This window comes from Aspergillus flavus, chromosome 5, assembly GCF_009017415.1.
Source record: "Aspergillus flavus chromosome 5, complete sequence".
Classification (NCBI taxonomy): Eukaryota; Fungi; Ascomycota; class Eurotiomycetes; order Eurotiales; family Aspergillaceae; genus Aspergillus; species Aspergillus flavus.
The window spans coordinates 3,444,363-3,460,213 of NC_092408.1; the positions used below are offsets into that span (position 1 = coordinate 3,444,363).

The following is a 15,851-nucleotide window of genomic DNA, read 5'->3' on the forward strand; positions in this document are numbered from 1 at the left end:
GAAAGGGATCATAGACATCGAATAGAGGGTGTTATGAGAGTGAGGAGAAAGGGAGACGGTGAGGAGAGATCAGTTCAGGTGAGTTGGGGTATGGGCTTGGCACGGGGCTTTTGATACGTCACGTTGCCCCGGGGCCTGAAACTGCCGTATGCAGTTAGTCTCCTCTGCATAGTCGAACTATTGGTAGATCATTTATACATTACCGAGTCCGTGGGGTGAAATTCATGAGTGAAGAGTGAGTATACTCCGTATATAGCATATATTATTACACAATCCTACAGTTTTATACAGTTGTACAAGATCTCTCCGAAGATGAACATCTACCGTCCCTTCCACCCAATCGGAATCATAGCCGCCGCGATCTCAGACACTCCTCTTTCAGTCGCAAGCAGATTAAACTGCGCTGCGGCATTCCTAGTATCCAGAACCTCAACACGAACACCCAAGGAATTGATTTGTCTCCTTGTTTCAGGGGAAAGAGGAAACACAGAAGCGCCCATCCCAATAATCAAGAGGTCTGCCCGCAGCATTCAGTTAACAAAAGCTTCCTCGAGAAGAGGAACAGAAAAAAAAGAAAGGTGAAACCTACCCGGACGAGGCCATACGAGTCCCAAAAGTCCCCAGGCTTGTTCGTCAACCTCAAATTGGCCCTTCTTGTTCACCATAGCATTCTTTTCTCCACCCATCGCTGTCCACGGCCTCCATGAGAAAGCTTCGCCTCCAACAAGCAACAGACCATCGCCGTTTGTGAGCTTGAGGCCATTATCCAAATGAAATCCATTGTCCAGACAGGCATCAATAGCGGTAGTAGGTGCTGGGATGTTTCCGAGCACGTTCAGCGCAGCAAAGTCCGTTTGCGTATCCTCTGTTGACTGCGGACCCCGATCGCGGCTCGCTGGCTTCGCGGTGTGCGCGCGAGGTACCATCCGTACGGGCCGGGCATGGCTGCTATTGTTGCGGTATGTTTGTACGTGAGGAGTGATTCGAGAGATGGGAGATACTGAGCGGGTGTTCGCGCATAGTCGGTTGGTAACATTAGGAGCCGAGATGGATGTACGCAAAGCGCGGAGCAGTTGGGGTGATGGCGAGTGCATCGCGACGATGATGTAGATAAATTGATCTCTGGGAAATAAATGGTCTTGGTCTGTCGAATCGGGGCCTAATTGAAGGGGTCCGGTCAAGGGATCGAGAGCGAAGTAAATGCGAGTGGAGATGGAGATTTAATCTGGAGTTGCAATGATCGGTAGCCCGTGATGTAAACGCTACCTGCAAGCCTCAGGCAACAATGCTGAGTAAGGCCTAACAGTATTGATCATCATTGGTCCGTTCAAGTCAAGTACTACTAGTAGATCCAGCCTAGTTGTTCACACCTCCATCATTCTTCAATATTGCACCTTGACAGTCAGGATAGCAAAGTGCAGCAGAAACTAATAGCGTTTACCATCAAATACATACATTGATAAGCACTCACTGTGTTAAGCCTGGTTAGATCCGTATGAGATACTACCCTCTAAATCTAATGCCGAATGTATCACCAACTGCCGCAGGAGATAAGTATTCACAAAGTAAGATTGGCACCAGATAACATTATTATACCGCTATAGAAACTTTTTCACCTGTTCCTTAAGCCTGTTATTACAATGCTGCCGCAGAAGCTCCGCCTCTTGTTTGAACGTCCAGTCATATATCTGGTCGTCTTTGAACCCTTCACGCCGAAACAGTCTCAGGAAGATCTCACGCAAATAGGTGTAGTCAGGTGTCGCCTTCAACAAGATATGCAGGAAGTATAAATTGAACGCTGATGGCAGGCCTTTGCAAAGCGTTTCGGTACGTATATTGCGCTTCATCTCAGCCACGGCTATCTGTCTCTCCAAGTCTGTACAGGCTGATGCCCAAAGTCTCTCCCACGGAAGGTGGCCTTTGAGGAAGCGAACGAGCACGTATCCTAGGCTTTCCATATCATCGCGGGGTGATTGTGCTAGATCTGATTATCAGCTTCGACTCAATATACAACAGAAGCGAAAGAGAGAAAAGGGTAGAAGCATACGCTTCGCATAATGCGCCCGCCAAGCAGCATATACCTCTGTCCCCTGCAAGCCCACGCCAATCCCAGGATTCTTCTCGCATTCACGCCTATCATGACGCTCCCGCTTCAAAATTTGACGGTCACTCAGTGCACTATACCTCTTGACAAAACCCAAATCAGCCACATAGACCCTATTCGCCTTCCTCCCAACTCCTATAAGAAGGTTCTCTGGCTTAATATCTCGGTGGACACAGTTTCTCGAATGAAGCTCCTGAAACCGACATATCAACTGATCTGCCAGCAATAGTACAGTCTTCAGGGAGAATCTGCGCCCACAGTCCCGCCACAGATGGGCCAGGCTGGGCCCCAGGAGTTCAATGGCCGTGGCATGGTATCGTTGATCTTGTCCTGCCCAGTAGAACTTCGGGACACCCATGAGTCCGGCTAGGTAGCGGTACCCATTGACCTCACGATGATACGATTTATGGCCCGATGGCTCATGATAGAGCTTTATGGCTAGTTCTTTTCCTGTGTGGTGGTCTCTGGCTTGAAGAGTTGTCAGGTTTGCAGAGCTCGTTTCTGTTGAGTTGGGCTGTACCTATGTATACACTGCCTTCGCTGCCGCCACTTATAGGGCGAATCAGCTCAAACCTGTTGTTGATGAACTTTTTCTGCGGTGGAGTCTATGTTAAGAGTAGTTCCTGGATGTGGAAAGGCTGACATACCACAAGCAGCGGTTTCATGGTGGAGGTTTGATAGGTTCTTGCATGGTGTTGTTTATGTGGAAGATAGGGCTGGGTACATAATTTATCATGCCTGGCATTTACTCGGGATTATGTCTCTTTGTTGAGAAAGAATGGGTTTGTTCTCATGGAATGGACCTGTTCCCTCTTTATAGCGTGATGCTTCAAAGCCGTGGCTGATACTGGCTCAAAGAGCATTATTTTGTCCTCTATTCCTCAGTACCAGCCTGATCAATGTATAGGGATGCATGATCCGTTCAACCAGCGGTCTTCTGCTGCAACTCACTGCAAGCCAGCAGCTTCATATCATAGACGCAATGCATAACCCCCGGTGCATAAGTCTTGACCTGTTCGACATGTCGGCATTCAGCCGATGCAATAGTATCCTGCAATCCAAGAGCTTCAGCCCGCAACCTCCCAAACTCGACGGTGATATCCTCCTTCTTCTGCTCGATCTCGCGCAGGTCAACATTCTCATGCACATGGACCCAACCCCCCAACTGCGCATCCACCATCCTGCATGCATTCTCCCACGCATCAACAGACGTTGGAAGAAGCCCTAAATTGACATGACGAATGCGATTCCACTCGCCCTTCTCCTCCATCACACGACGAATCTCCCCCAAAATCTCCGCCGCAAACCGATTATCCCCATGAAAGAGAACGACACGATCAGTATCCTTCAAACTACCCACCAAGTCCAACAATCCCTCACTCAATCCCCCATCCTCCCGGACTCTAACAACCCTACATCCCCAGCCATTCGCCTCACACCCCCGTCGAAGCCCCTCAACCGACCAGCCATTGATCTCCCACCCCCAAACCCGCCTCACCCCGCGTTTCAAATACGAAAATACAAAATACCCAATCCCAGCATACATATCCACAACGCCCACGTCCGACACAGCCTGCCCGCCCAACTGGCCCACTTCCAGCCCCTCAAAAGGCGATGCCCCATGGCCCAGAACCCGCGCTTTCTCAGTGACGTTGCCACGGGAGAACATCGTATAAAGCGGCGCCCAGATCTGCACAATCCCATGATTCTGCATTGTGTGCACCCAGAACGCCCGTTCCAGGTCCTCGTCGCTCGGCTGGCCCTCTTCCTCGGCGGAGAAAGAAGCAGTACTAGCAGCAGCAGGAGGAGGAGGTCCAAAGTCACCATAGAGCGGGACGAGACCCGCGGGGCTGCGCATTCTGTTCTCCTGGCCTTGTGTGTCTGTCAGCGCGATGGGCGCGTTGATAGCAACGTGCGTTACGCCCATGCGGCTGAATGCCTTTACCAGAGAGGCGTAGAGGGTCTGTTGCTGCGGGGCTGTTAGGGATTGGTACAGAGCGCTCCAGGCTGGGGGGCTGCTGAAGGCGTTCACGGGGAGGAGCAGCATAGGCTCGTAGACTGTAAAGCGTTTTGGAAGACTGGAATGTAGGGTCTCTGATGAGAAGCCATACTGGGAAAGTGTTTCTGGGGAAATGTTGTTTGTCACGAAGTCTTGGATGCCGATTTGGAGCGGGTTGAAGGTTTTCTGGGGTGCCTTTTTGCTGCCTTTTTCATGGCGGCTGGGCTTTTTGGTGGTGGGGGGTTGTGATGAGGATGTTGTTGTTGTCGTTTCTTGGTTCATTTTTGATAGGGTGTTGGGTTGGGTATTGGGGGTTAATGAGGGTTGTATAGATGTAGTATTGGTTGTATATGTTTCTTTCTTGTTTTATATGCAGTTATTTTTGCAATTGCATGGTGTGTCTGGATATATATTGTTGGTATCCAGTGGATAGATATGTAATCTGGTAGCAGACGCAATTTCTCCGCAGACAGGCTAATAGCTCTGCAGAATTGTGATATTAGAGACTCTCTGTCTTATCGTCTCTATTTTATAGTCGAGTTCGGCGGACTTTGTTAATTTTCACAAATGTCGCCAATTTTCGATGATATTTTCCACTTTTCACTACCTGTGTCATGTGACCTACATTGACATGGAGGGAGAAAAAGGGATCTTTTAAGTATGTCTTCTTGAGTATTTTCAGTACTTGGTAGACTTGCGTCCCGGGATCTAGAGAAGAGCTCTTGATATCATAATTTCTTGATGCGACTTTGCGTCAAAGGATAACCACTATGCATTCTTGCAATGCTCATATAGTACAACTTGCGAAGTCCTTGTAGAACTTACACGAGACTCTTTACTGAAACGGGTTGATGTTAATGCATGGATCTTCGTCTTCGTATTAGGATATATTGAGTATGTGATGTGAAAGTAGTATGGCACTAAAGATAGTCCATGAGATGGCTGGGAATAACAGAAAGCAGGTAGAAACAACCAACGCTAGGAAAAATACATTGGATGTTTCGGAATGGAATGATGAAGGGATGCGTGACTAGATGATCGATTAATTAAAGAGAGTAGATAAAAGCCAAACCCGCTGTTGTCAACAATGTTTACAAGGCACAACACCAGAATGAATCGTAACGAACGTAAGCTCGTAGTGAGTAACAGGCGGAAGGACGGTCAATAATCCGTCACGGAGTATCCTAACCTATCATTTGCGTCAAGTACTCTGGTATTTAACGTTAGCATTGTTAATGGGGGTCGGGCAACAAGGAGGACTTACGAGTATTGTTTGGTTAGGGTTCCTTCCCCTCCTTTGGAAAGATCGATGCTAAAAACGTAAAAATTGCCATCGCTGGTCACAACCATCACTTGGGGGGTGTTGTTGCTCATTGCTACAACACTTCGCAGGGGTCCGGTGTTGCCGTTGCCCCCCGGGCCGGGGTTCGACTTCGGAAGTTTGATCCAAGCAAAGTCTCGCGCTGGCTCCCACATCTCACTAACACCCTTTGGAAGATATCCGCCCACCTTGGCGGCGAACGAGCTTCCAACGGTTTGTGAGGTTCGCCGAAGCATGCCCATTAGAGTGCCATTGTGTTTCCTGGAATGAAATTCGGAGGAGTCTTTGTCACCACTCGTTTCATCCTCATCCGGAGAGTTACTCAGAGAGCTCTGACTCATGCTTCTTTGGGGCGCTGAAGGGGACGGCAGAGAACTTTCCGAAGATTGGCCTTGACTCAACTTAAACAGATGTATGGTTTCGGTGGAGGATGAGACGCAAAGAAGGGTGGAGGTCGTATTGAACGACATGCTGTATATCCTGGAAGGTATCGAGCCTCGCCTGAATTGGTATAGCTTGTGACCGTCAGGTACGGAGAAGACCCGAATGATAGTCCCTTTATCAGAAGCGGTAGCTATCAGAGTACCATCACTGTTGAGCGTTATGCATGCCAGTGGAGATCGATGGGCTTCTATGACATTGATTGCTTCTAGCTTCAGTGTATCGAATATCAGTACTTCGCCGCTTGTAGGTGAAATATGTGTGTTCCCGGGAGGCGCATGGGACGGAGGAGTAAAGGACGTAGGCGGAGCTTTATGTGGAAGAGGGTATGCGAGATAGCAATTATCGGAGGAGGGAGACAGAGCACAGATTGCTGTGTGATGTTAGAATCAAAGCCAAATCAAAGATGATAAAGCATATAAATCCCTACCACTAGGATTTGGAGATGTCTCGATGGTATATAGCAGCTTCATGGTCTGGATGTCATAGAGATAGATCTGGTCTTCTAGAACGATGACGAGCCGTTTCCGGTTCAGTTTAACCGCTAGGACAGTGGTGGGAAACGTTAACTCGCATATTGTAGATTGGCGCTATAAAGACCCAAAAGATGTTAGAATAATTTCTTAAGGACATGTAGAGTCACAGGCAGTGAAACGCATTAGAGGCTGGATGATTCAAATGACATGATTCTTCATACGGGAGGCGATACGGTCCTTGATTTGGATGCGCAAGGATTCTACGAACCTTTGTATTAGTGATTTGCAGGCGACGTGGTGAGAGAATCAACGCGACCAAAGATGTCGAAAACAGCATCTCGATTATAGCAATGTTCCCTTCCTTGGTCTCATAGCTCTTGGCGAAAGGGTCTGTTGTGAATATGCGAAACCCCTTGGCAGTCGCTGCAAGCCGTTAAGAAACATCCTGGGAAAGAATGAAAGGCTTAAGGGAGGTCCTTACCCACAGCCAAGTAGCTGTAGTCCTGGTTGAATGTCACGAAGTTCATCGCCATCTTGTCTAGAGGCGATCGAGTGGAGCGATGACGTCCAATCCAGTCCTCTTCTCTAAAGTGTACTGTAGAGTTGAAAAAGCGGCAAAAAACGGTATATATATCTTCCAGAGCTTAACAAAGTAGAACGGCGAGACCGCGCTTCCTTTATTAAATCAATGAAACTTATTGTTCTTTGAGCGGAGGGGCACAACCGATCCCATCACAGGGCAGCTTCACGTCACTGACGATCGTCGCCGGACATCTCTCGTTCTCAAACGGCGTTCGCGACAAAGCTCCACGGTAAGTTACTCCCTACAGGGCAAGTATGCACGGATGCGATCGCCGCAGGACGAAGAAGACGTTGGGAAACAAGCAGGTAAGTTGACCGCGGAGAGTCCGGGGGATCGCTGAACAGCAGTTCGTTCTGCCGCGGTCTGAATGCGTCAGGCGGCAAGCGAGCCATTCATCGGACGCTCGGGCCACATCTTGTTCTTTGGCGGGTAAAAAAATATTACAGGGCGGGCGCTACTTAACCACAGAACAAATCCATGCAACTTCCCTCTTCACAGTCCAGAGAAAGCCATTGCATTATGGGACCTGCAAAGAAACCAGCCATGGCTGGAGTTAATTCTAAGGCTGAGAGGGAAGCTGACTTGGTTATGGGGGTGAGTTTATATGAATTGCTGCGGCGCTGCGCACATCCCCACCAGTTGCTTGCCTAGTCTATCTGCGCCTAACTATACTAGACAAATAACAGCAGTATTGTCTCCAAACGGAGTGTCGAAATGCTCTACTACTCCAAGCCTCATTTCTTTCGCTACTTCGTTAAGAAACCTCAAAGACGGTCGCCCTTGATCAACCGCGGATATTGGCTGCGCATGCATGCGATGGCGGAGACAGTGCGCAAGTTTATGAGAGAGCCATCAGACAAACCTAAATTTGTCTTGAATTTGGGATGCGGATTGTGAGTCGTAGATTAGTCCCCGGGAAGTCGGGCGATCAAAAAGGGGACCGTATGCTAAGTTAGATTATCGTAGTGATCCACTTCCATACATGCTTCTCAGTGCGGACAACGACCTGTGTAGAGACACGACCTTTGTGGATATCGATTACGAGAAGCTTATGGTCAACAAGAAGACGGCTATTCGCAAGACTGACGAGATAACACAACTACTTGAGGATGTAGAATTCCTGCCCGACGATAGTGCTGTGCAGATTCGCAGCAAGCCCTATCTAGCCATTGGGTGCGACCTGAAAAACCTGACCAAGTTGGACACCGTGCTTAGAGCAGAAGTCCTGCCTTCTGAATGCGCGGTTCTCTTCCTGGCCGAAGTCTCTCTGACGTATATGGATGTCAAGTCCGCCAATGCGGTTGTCAGCTGGGCTTCAGGGCTAAGCAATGGTCAGAATTACCCCTGTGTATATTTGTCTGAACGTTACCGATGAATAAATGCTGACATTGTAAGTGAAGATGCTCAGTTCTGTATACTGGAACAATTTTTCCCTGATGGCCCCGACCATCCATTCGCTTCGACAATGATGAAACATTTTAAAAAGCTTGGTGCACCATTATACTCGATTCACGAATATCCCTCCCTGAACGAACAGGAACAGCGCTTCAAAGACGCTGGCTGGAACCACGCACATGCTAGAAGTCTCTGGGACCTATGGTCGGACGATGAATTCGTGGACGGTTCTTTGAGAGCGTCACTTGATGCCATTGAACCTTTTGATGAGTGGGAGGAGTTTGCACTTTTTGGGTCCCATTATTTCCTTCTGCACGCCTCCACTAGGCCTCGAGTCTCGGAAACGGCCACAAGAACTTTAACCGGGCTTGATCCGCAGACAGATAAATCTGGGCATTTTCGATTACTCGCCAAATGCCCCCCTGGAAGTGGTCAAAGACGGTTCGGAGCTGTTATTCCTGACAGTGATAAGGCTGTTGGACATCACTCTGGCCTCGGTCGTCAGACTCGTTTATCATCAACAGAACTATACACTAAGTCCGAGGGTACCACCAAGACCCATGAGTTCCCTCCCGGAGACATCCCTGCACGGATGTGCCATACAGTGACTTGTTTAAGCAACCAGGATTGTCTTTTAGTCGGCGGCAGAGCTTCACCGGCATCCGGGTTCAAGGATTGTTGGGTAAGGCAAGGAAACCAGTGGCGCTCGACCCAGAGTCTTCCGGTCCCCCGATTCAGACATAGTGCTGTCAAAGTTACTCTCGATTCTGAATATGTTCTTGTATATGGAGGTAAGACGAGCGATGGCACAACATTAAACACTTGGTTGGCGTGGAGCAGCAAGAAACAAGACTGGCAACAAGTTGAGACCAATTCAATCCATATCAAGGCTCGATTTGGGGCTTGTCTGGGAAGCATTAACGACACTTCAGGCGTACTCTTTGGAGGAATTGGGGCCGAGGGAACGATTTTGGGGGATTTCTTCACATGGAAGTTGCACCAACGGAGCGACGGGTCTTTATTTATGGAGCTGACCGATCATACTGATGACTTGCGGAGAACTTCGTCCTTATTCAATCAAATCCACCGATTTGGAGCGACTGTCAATCAAACAGCGTGGGGTCTAGTCATTGTTGGTGGTATTGTTCCTCGAGGAATCATCACACATGACAAGGAAATAATGCTTCTTGATTCGACAGAGTTAACCAAATGCATTGCCAGTGGGTGGCCCTCAAACCACACAATCATCTCGGCACTAGGACTCGGAAACAGACTTGATGGCCCAAGGCCTTTACTAGTAGGCCATGTCTCCTGTGCCATTGACTCTAAAGAGATTTTGATATTGGGTGGTGGAGCTGTTTGTTTCTCATTCGGAACATATTGGACCGAGGGTACATGGCTTCTGCAGGACGTGAGTTCGACTACTGAGAATGACTGGACCTTGATTCCAGAGTCAGTGGAACCAAACAAGTCGCAGTCGGAAAAAGCGACATCCAAGCCATCAGCGCAATCTCAGAACGAACCCTACCGGGCGGCGGAAGTGATTACACCAATCCCTCGCGTATGTGTTCAGAATCCCGCACAATTTCAAGACATTTTAGCTGAGGGCAGGCCGGTGATTATCGAAGGATCGGATGTTGGCCCCTGCACAGAACTCTGGACCAAAGAATATTTGACAAGTGCCGTTGGTGGTGACCGCAAGGTAGGCCGGATAATCTAAATGGAGCTCTGTTTATTTCGCATACTAAACAAACATGAAAGTAGATCGTCGTGCATGAGGCACAGTCGGCACATATGAGTTTCCAAACCAAGAATTTCTCATATGCAACCAAAACATTCGGTACCTTCATGGACGAGGTGTATGCAGGCGATCGTCAGTATCTTCGAAGCATTTCTGCCGAACAGCCGACTAAACTACCTGCCAACCTGGCTGTGGATTTTCCAAGTTTAAGCCATGATTTTCGCCTGCCAGAGTCGCTCTCCATAGTAACTGGTAACACTCACAGCTCGCCACTCAGAATATCAGGACCGGTCACATTATGGCTTCATTACGATGTAAGTGTGAAGTGAGTTCTATGACGTGGAAAAACAGAAACACTGATCCTTATCTCTGTACAGGTGATGGCGAATGTCTTGTGTCAAATCCGTGGCGAAAAGAGACTCATTCTTTTCCCACCGAGCGATGTGCAATACCTTCAGGTGCCTCCAGGGGCCTCAAGCTCCACCATCAATATATTCCAAAGTAATGGATCGGTCGCCTCAATCCCTCATACGTCGCCACAAGAAGCAGTCTTGAAGCGTGGCGATATCTTATTCATCCCTCCTTTGTGGCTGCACACGGCATCTCCAACGGGTGATGTCAGTGTTGCTGTTAATGTCTTCTTCCGCAATTTGTCTAAGGGATATGCAGCTGGTCGGGATGTTTACGGGAACCGTGACCTGCAGGCCTACGAGAAGGCGAGAAATGATATCCAGAAGATGGCTAAGTCCTTCGATGGGCTTCCAAGCGAGATGGCCCGCTTCTATCTGCTGAGGCTCGCCCAAGAATTGAAAGACAAGGCAGAAAAATAGGTCACTTACCGTGTCAATCAGACACTGACAAGAAGTTGGATAAGATTTGAGATTTTGCCCTTAATGCCCAATCGCCCAGTAAAACAAGACTCATTGATGTGCTGCGCCAAGTAGCGTGGACCTCTGTATTTGAATGCCCGGGCTCCACAGTTTCGGGGCTAATGCATTACTTCAACAATTGAGGAAAAGCGAGAAAGCTGGTCTCGATCCGGTTGAACCAGCTCATGCGACGACCACTCTGGCAACGCGAGCAGATCGCTGCGAACCCCATGAGAGGTGCCCTCGATATCTATCCGGTAGTTCGAAGAGTATTCCGTTAGGAGAAATGTAAGGAAGCGACCGGGAATGAGGGTTCAATCATAGAAAAAGTAATAAGTTTGATAGACATTTGTGCATGTACGCGCCAGCATACTGTACGAAACATGTCTGGACAGTTGTTGCCTGTGAGTCATGCCAACCCTTGGAGTAGGAAACGCGCATTTATTAGTGCCATGTCACAAACATGCATGGCCCATCATCATATAAGATGAGAAACCTGAGGCTGCATGCCGACCCTAAGGAACGCCTGCTATTGTAATATTTACCTATCGGGTGAAGGTATGCGGCACTGCTCCCAGCCAGTTAGAAGCTAAAAGCTGACGATGGCAGAGTTTCGGGCACGTTGCGCAACGTCAGCCTTTATTTGTTCGTTGAAAGGGAAATGGTCGCGTGCCCAATCAGAGAGTTGCGACCCGTTAGTGCTATAATCCATGGCCTTTTTAGCGATGAACCAGTGACACATTTCCATTTCCATGTCCCGTGCTGCAGGTGAGAAGATGCAGGTCCCACTCCGAGGTTCAAACCATCCGCCTTATTGTTTGGGAGGTAAAGGTAGTATTAGAATTAGAATAATACCAAAGTCAAATCCCAGATTGATATTTATTCTGCCATCAATCGGTACCTTTGATCCGCCCCAAATCGGTAATAGTGGTGTGGGATAGAACGGGGATTACCAGATCTCAGCGTCATTCAAAGCATTTCCGACTCATGTGTTACTCGTCGAATAATCCGAGGGGTGGGAAAGACGCATGACACAGCAGCACCATGGATCCATGCTTGATAGACATGGGTAGGGAATGGGAGGGAGACCATGCGGATGTCCAAAGCCAATAATCACGACCGAGATCGAACCACTTCGTTTAGTGGGCTCTGGAGAGGTCGGAGGGACGATCCCATTCGCTGGGATGGACAATCTTGCTCCTTCCCTTGTGTCGCCTTCAGATGGTCCAGAGCGTTGAAAGGGTCCGTCCTCTCGGTCTCATTGGACCTTACCCTTGAAGTGTTGGCGTCAAGACTTCGGGGGGGTTCTCTCGAGGTGGTGTGGGGGAGGTTAAAAAAAAAAGACCGATTATTATTAAGTAAAATAGATTGTACTCCGTACCGTATGTAATCAGTGTGGGCACCTTTTCTTTTTTAGTTCGTGCCCTAGGGGAGGCCTGAGATAGATATGCAGATTGAATGGAACTGAACGGATGGAAGGATCATTGGCCGCAAACGGTAATACGGTTGTTATATGTCCTTTTTAGTAGGTCAAATCCCAATCCGATGTGGGGAACAGATGCCCGAAAAACAAGGATGGCGACACAGTTATGATGAGGCAGAAATTAGATTCATGTTATGTTTAATTGATAAATGCATACATTTTATGATTGACAAGAGAGTGAAACAGAGAGAGGAATCATCCAATTGAGAGAGGGGTAATTCCGAGAAATAAATAAGAAAATAATTAAGAGAAAAAAGAGAGAAGAGAGGAAAAAAAACATGAATTAATTCGCATGATACCAAACAAACACACCCCATGCTCAGGCTCTCAAGAAATGGGGGCCCTAGTGTGGAAAGAGTTAGCCGTGAGTTACTAGGCTTTACCCCTCCCCACCCCCGTACTTAGTTTCTGCTTGCTTGCTTGTGCAACAAGGTGAAATTATCCCCAATCCGCCCGTCGACTATACTTAACCCGGGCTTCCATTTCCTATTCTTCTCCCTTCTTTCATTTCCTCATCCTTCTCTGGTTTCGAATTCTCCCTTATTTTCAATTCTTTCTTCCCGTGGTGTTTGTTATTAGAACCTACTTGAAGACCTTCTCCGGTACATATCAAAGTTCCCTTATCGCTGTGGGGCGTTCCCTTGTTACTGTGGGTATTATCCGGTCTCCTACGTAATGTCCTCCCCTCCTTGTTGGGTGCGAACCAATCCAACTGTCGATCCGATCACTTCAAAGTAATGTCGCTCAATTCAGCCGCTGACTTTCATTTTACGCTCTTTTCTAGACTTGCGGAATCATCTTCTTGAAGCGTGCGATGTATGTTAAATGCCCTTTCCGACGGTTGAACATCAGAAAACACAAAATACTGACCAAAACAACAATACAGACAGCTCTCACGCATGTGGATACAATTGCATCTCGACCGATTTTGTAAAGGATGTGTCGTTGATCGATCGTCGCTCAGACTATCTGGATACACTCATTCTTAGCATTGGGCCTATATACTTGTTTCCCTACACTTGACACACAATTGACACAACCCTTGTTCAAAGCACCATGGCGACAGTCGTGGTACAGCAACAACAGCAGACACTGCGCCACTCCACCCCTCCCCCAACGGGGATTTCGCCAGCACTGAGTCTGAACAGAAACCCTTCGCCGATTCCAAACAAGCATCTGCCCTTCTGTCCGGAGGGTCCCACCCCAATCATAACTCACAATGCATCGCCACTACACAAGGAAGAAGTTACAGACCAGACATCTTCCCTTCTATATCCACCAGATAGCTACAAACAGCTGTCGAGCTCACCCGCGGTGTATTCGATAGATGCAGTGACTTTAGAAGCAGCCCTAGACCATTGGGCTTCCCAGCCGCTCCCAGACCCTAACAAGGTTTTCCCATGGTTACACGGGCTCCATCCCGAGAACCATCTACAGTTGGGGTTTTTCACAAATCGGAAACGCTCTCTTCGTCGGATCCCTAGAGTTTGGCGAGGCATTACTATTATCAAAGTTGGTGGGGATCTAATTAGCGGAAGGCTGAAAGGAGCAGTATCTCTCGATGAGGTCCTTGCCCCGTCAACTACAGAGTTCCTTGCGGTCGACCCTCGGGAAGGGTTCTCTGTGCGCAACTTTCAGATTCAGACTGCGAAATTAGCTCCGCTGTCTGACATTGTCATCTACGGAGAAGATGGCGTTACCCGAAAGCAACTACTAGACGTTGCTGGGAGAGTCGCAGCTGCACAACATCGTTGGAGAAGCAAGAATGACCCGGAACAGGTCTTACCGGTCTATAATACATTTGTCCTCTCGTGTAAGTAGAGACTTGTCGCCCGCCTACATTTGTGTTGGGCGAGAGCTAATCATCAACAGCTACTTTTTCCGAAGTTCAACAACGTGCCCCGGGCATCGTTGCCATTAACGCCCGCGGACAACTCACTGGCCAAATTATGGATTTCTGTATGTATTCGAACTCCCTTTTGACAGACCCAAGCCTAACAGATGATCAGTTCAATGGGAACGGTGGGAGATGTGCGACATGTCCCGGGCTTCTGAGATTTCAACCAATATCTGGCAAGGGCCAACCCCTGATTATCTTTTAAGACCTGGGACTCTTGAGCCTACAACTGGGGAGTATTTTGATCTGTTAATCGAGGCCAGCGACTTTGCGAGCCTCCCAGGCCCTCGATTCCTGGCAAAACTGAATAAGCAGCTTGATGATGGGCCCCAGCGGTTGGAGTTCCCTTCGTCTGGGTCTATTCTTCCACCATCCGGTGATGATAGGGAGGTGGATGATCTCGTCAATACCGTGCGGTGGCTCTACTACTTGGCAAATCCGGACGAACCAGAAAACCGACGAGATTCCGACGGGGATATCGCCATGGATCCTATGCCTAAAAAGCCTCGCAAGATACTTATCCACTGCCCAGATGGCTATACAGAAAGCTCACTACTGGTCATCGCCTACGTGATGTTTGCCGAGGGTGTGACAGCACCTGACGCGTGGCTCAAACTTCACTGCGACAAAAAGCGGAACTTCTTTGCCTACCCGTCTGATGTTACGTTTCTAAGCGCAGTCCAAGCGAGGTTATTACACGAAAGCCCTGCGACACCAATAGGCAGCCTTACCGGGCTCGAAGATCCTCACTGGTTCAAGTTCTTCGATGGTTCACTTCCCAGTCGGATTCTGCCATATATGTATCTCGGCAATCTATCGCACGCAAATAATCCAGAAATGCTGTGGGCTCTTGGCATCAGACGTATTTTAAGTGTTGGCGAGTCAGTTACGTGGACTAATTCCGAGGTGGCCAAGTTCGGCGCAGAAAACATTATGCACGTTACCCAGGTCCAAGACAATGGCATCGACCCATTGACTCAGGAACTGGAACGTTGCTTGGATTTTATCCGTGAGTACCAGCTATCTGTCCAGTGAGGTTATCATCCACAATAGAACGTCAACTAACATGATGGCGCTTCAGGGAAAGGGAAGAAGGACGGAACGGCTACTTTAGTCCATTGCCGAGTGGGGGTTTCGCGATCAGCGACTATTTGCATAGCAGAAGTTATGGCATCATTAGGCCTTTCGTTCCCAAGAGCATAGTAAGTGGTCATTCAAGACGCATTGGAAGCTTTAGTTGATAGGAGTAGTTGTTTCGTTCGCGCACGACGGCTTAATGTTATTATCCAGCCACATCTGCGTTTTGTGTAAGACCCTCCTCAATTTCCCATTTCGTGCAGCTCACTTTCTTGCACATCGCCTTTCTGATGCGTCGGCTAACGCGCGATTCAGCTACGAGCTCCTGAAATGGGAAGAACTGCAGCTGCAGAAGCAGAACAAGCCTCCAAAGAGAGAACTTGAATGGCCCACAGTGGCTCGCGAAATTGCATTGATGAACAAACCATACTCGAGATAAGCAAACATCAAGCGATATCTTGTACT

The 15,851-nt window shown here is 48.4% G+C and overlaps 6 protein-coding genes across 6 annotated transcripts; 2 read left to right on the top strand and 4 right to left on the bottom strand.

Moving 5' to 3' along the window:
- Positions 1-109: 109 nt before the first annotated feature.
- On the bottom strand, positions 110-1,243 carry F9C07_2285271 (uncharacterized protein). Its single transcript, XM_071510751.1, has 2 exons — positions 590-1,243; positions 110-517 (listed from the first exon to the last, which is right to left on the bottom strand). The coding sequence occupies exons 1-2, from the start codon at positions 1,092-1,094 to the stop codon at positions 321-323; spliced, it is 702 nt and encodes a 233-aa protein (XP_071364585.1). The 5' UTR covers positions 1,095-1,243; the 3' UTR covers positions 110-320.
- Positions 1,244-2,769, bottom strand: F9C07_2245974 (kinase-like domain-containing protein; the record flags this gene model as incomplete). The annotated part of the gene is made up of 4 exons (XM_041293263.2): positions 1,244-1,978; positions 2,048-2,572; positions 2,625-2,697; positions 2,752-2,769. 4 exons carry the CDS (start codon positions 2,767-2,769, stop codon positions 1,599-1,601), a joined length of 996 nt encoding a protein of 331 aa, XP_041148126.2. The 3' UTR covers positions 1,244-1,598.
- A 257-nt stretch (positions 2,770-3,026) lies between these two features.
- F9C07_8952 (S-adenosyl-L-methionine-dependent methyltransferase) lies at positions 3,027-4,385 on the bottom strand (the record flags this gene model as incomplete). Its single annotated transcript, XM_041286546.1, has 1 exon — positions 3,027-4,385. The coding sequence occupies one exon, from the start codon at positions 4,383-4,385 to the stop codon at positions 3,027-3,029; it is 1,359 nt and encodes a 452-aa protein (XP_041148127.1).
- Positions 4,386-5,264: 879 nt separating this feature from the next.
- Positions 5,265-6,874, bottom strand: F9C07_2234642 (autophagy-related protein 18; the record flags this gene model as incomplete). The annotated part of the gene is made up of 5 exons (XM_041293264.1): positions 5,265-5,313; positions 5,368-6,238; positions 6,296-6,455; positions 6,610-6,764; positions 6,823-6,874. 5 exons carry the CDS (start codon positions 6,872-6,874, stop codon positions 5,265-5,267), a joined length of 1,287 nt encoding a protein of 428 aa, XP_041148128.1.
- Positions 6,875-6,901: 27 nt separating this feature from the next.
- F9C07_2222919 (uncharacterized protein) lies at positions 6,902-10,890 on the top strand (the record flags this gene model as incomplete). Its single annotated transcript, XM_041293247.2, has 8 exons — positions 6,902-6,965; positions 7,080-7,153; positions 7,423-7,518; positions 7,600-7,817; positions 7,891-8,255; positions 8,325-10,021; positions 10,084-10,374; positions 10,438-10,890. The coding sequence occupies 8 exons, from the start codon at positions 6,902-6,904 to the stop codon at positions 10,888-10,890; spliced, it is 3,258 nt and encodes a 1,085-aa protein (XP_041148129.2).
- A 2,578-nt stretch (positions 10,891-13,468) lies between these two features.
- Positions 13,469-15,825, top strand: F9C07_8955 (uncharacterized protein; the record flags this gene model as incomplete). The annotated part of the gene is made up of 6 exons (XM_071511845.1): positions 13,469-14,225; positions 14,285-14,371; positions 14,422-15,318; positions 15,391-15,511; positions 15,560-15,616; positions 15,702-15,825. 6 exons carry the CDS (start codon positions 13,469-13,471, stop codon positions 15,823-15,825), a joined length of 2,043 nt encoding a protein of 680 aa, XP_071364586.1.
- Positions 15,826-15,851: the final 26 nt, after the last annotated feature.

Excerpts from the sequence above, each read along its gene's own strand:
- F9C07_2285271 (XM_071510751.1), bottom strand. The coding sequence starts at position 1,094 with ATGCACTCGCCATCACCCCAACTGCTCCGCGCTTTGCGTACATCCATC. Across the intron at positions 518-589 it reads ACTCGTATGGCCTCGTCCGG|ACCTCTTGATTATTGGGATG; the intron begins GTAGGTTTCACC and ends TGCTGCGGGCAG.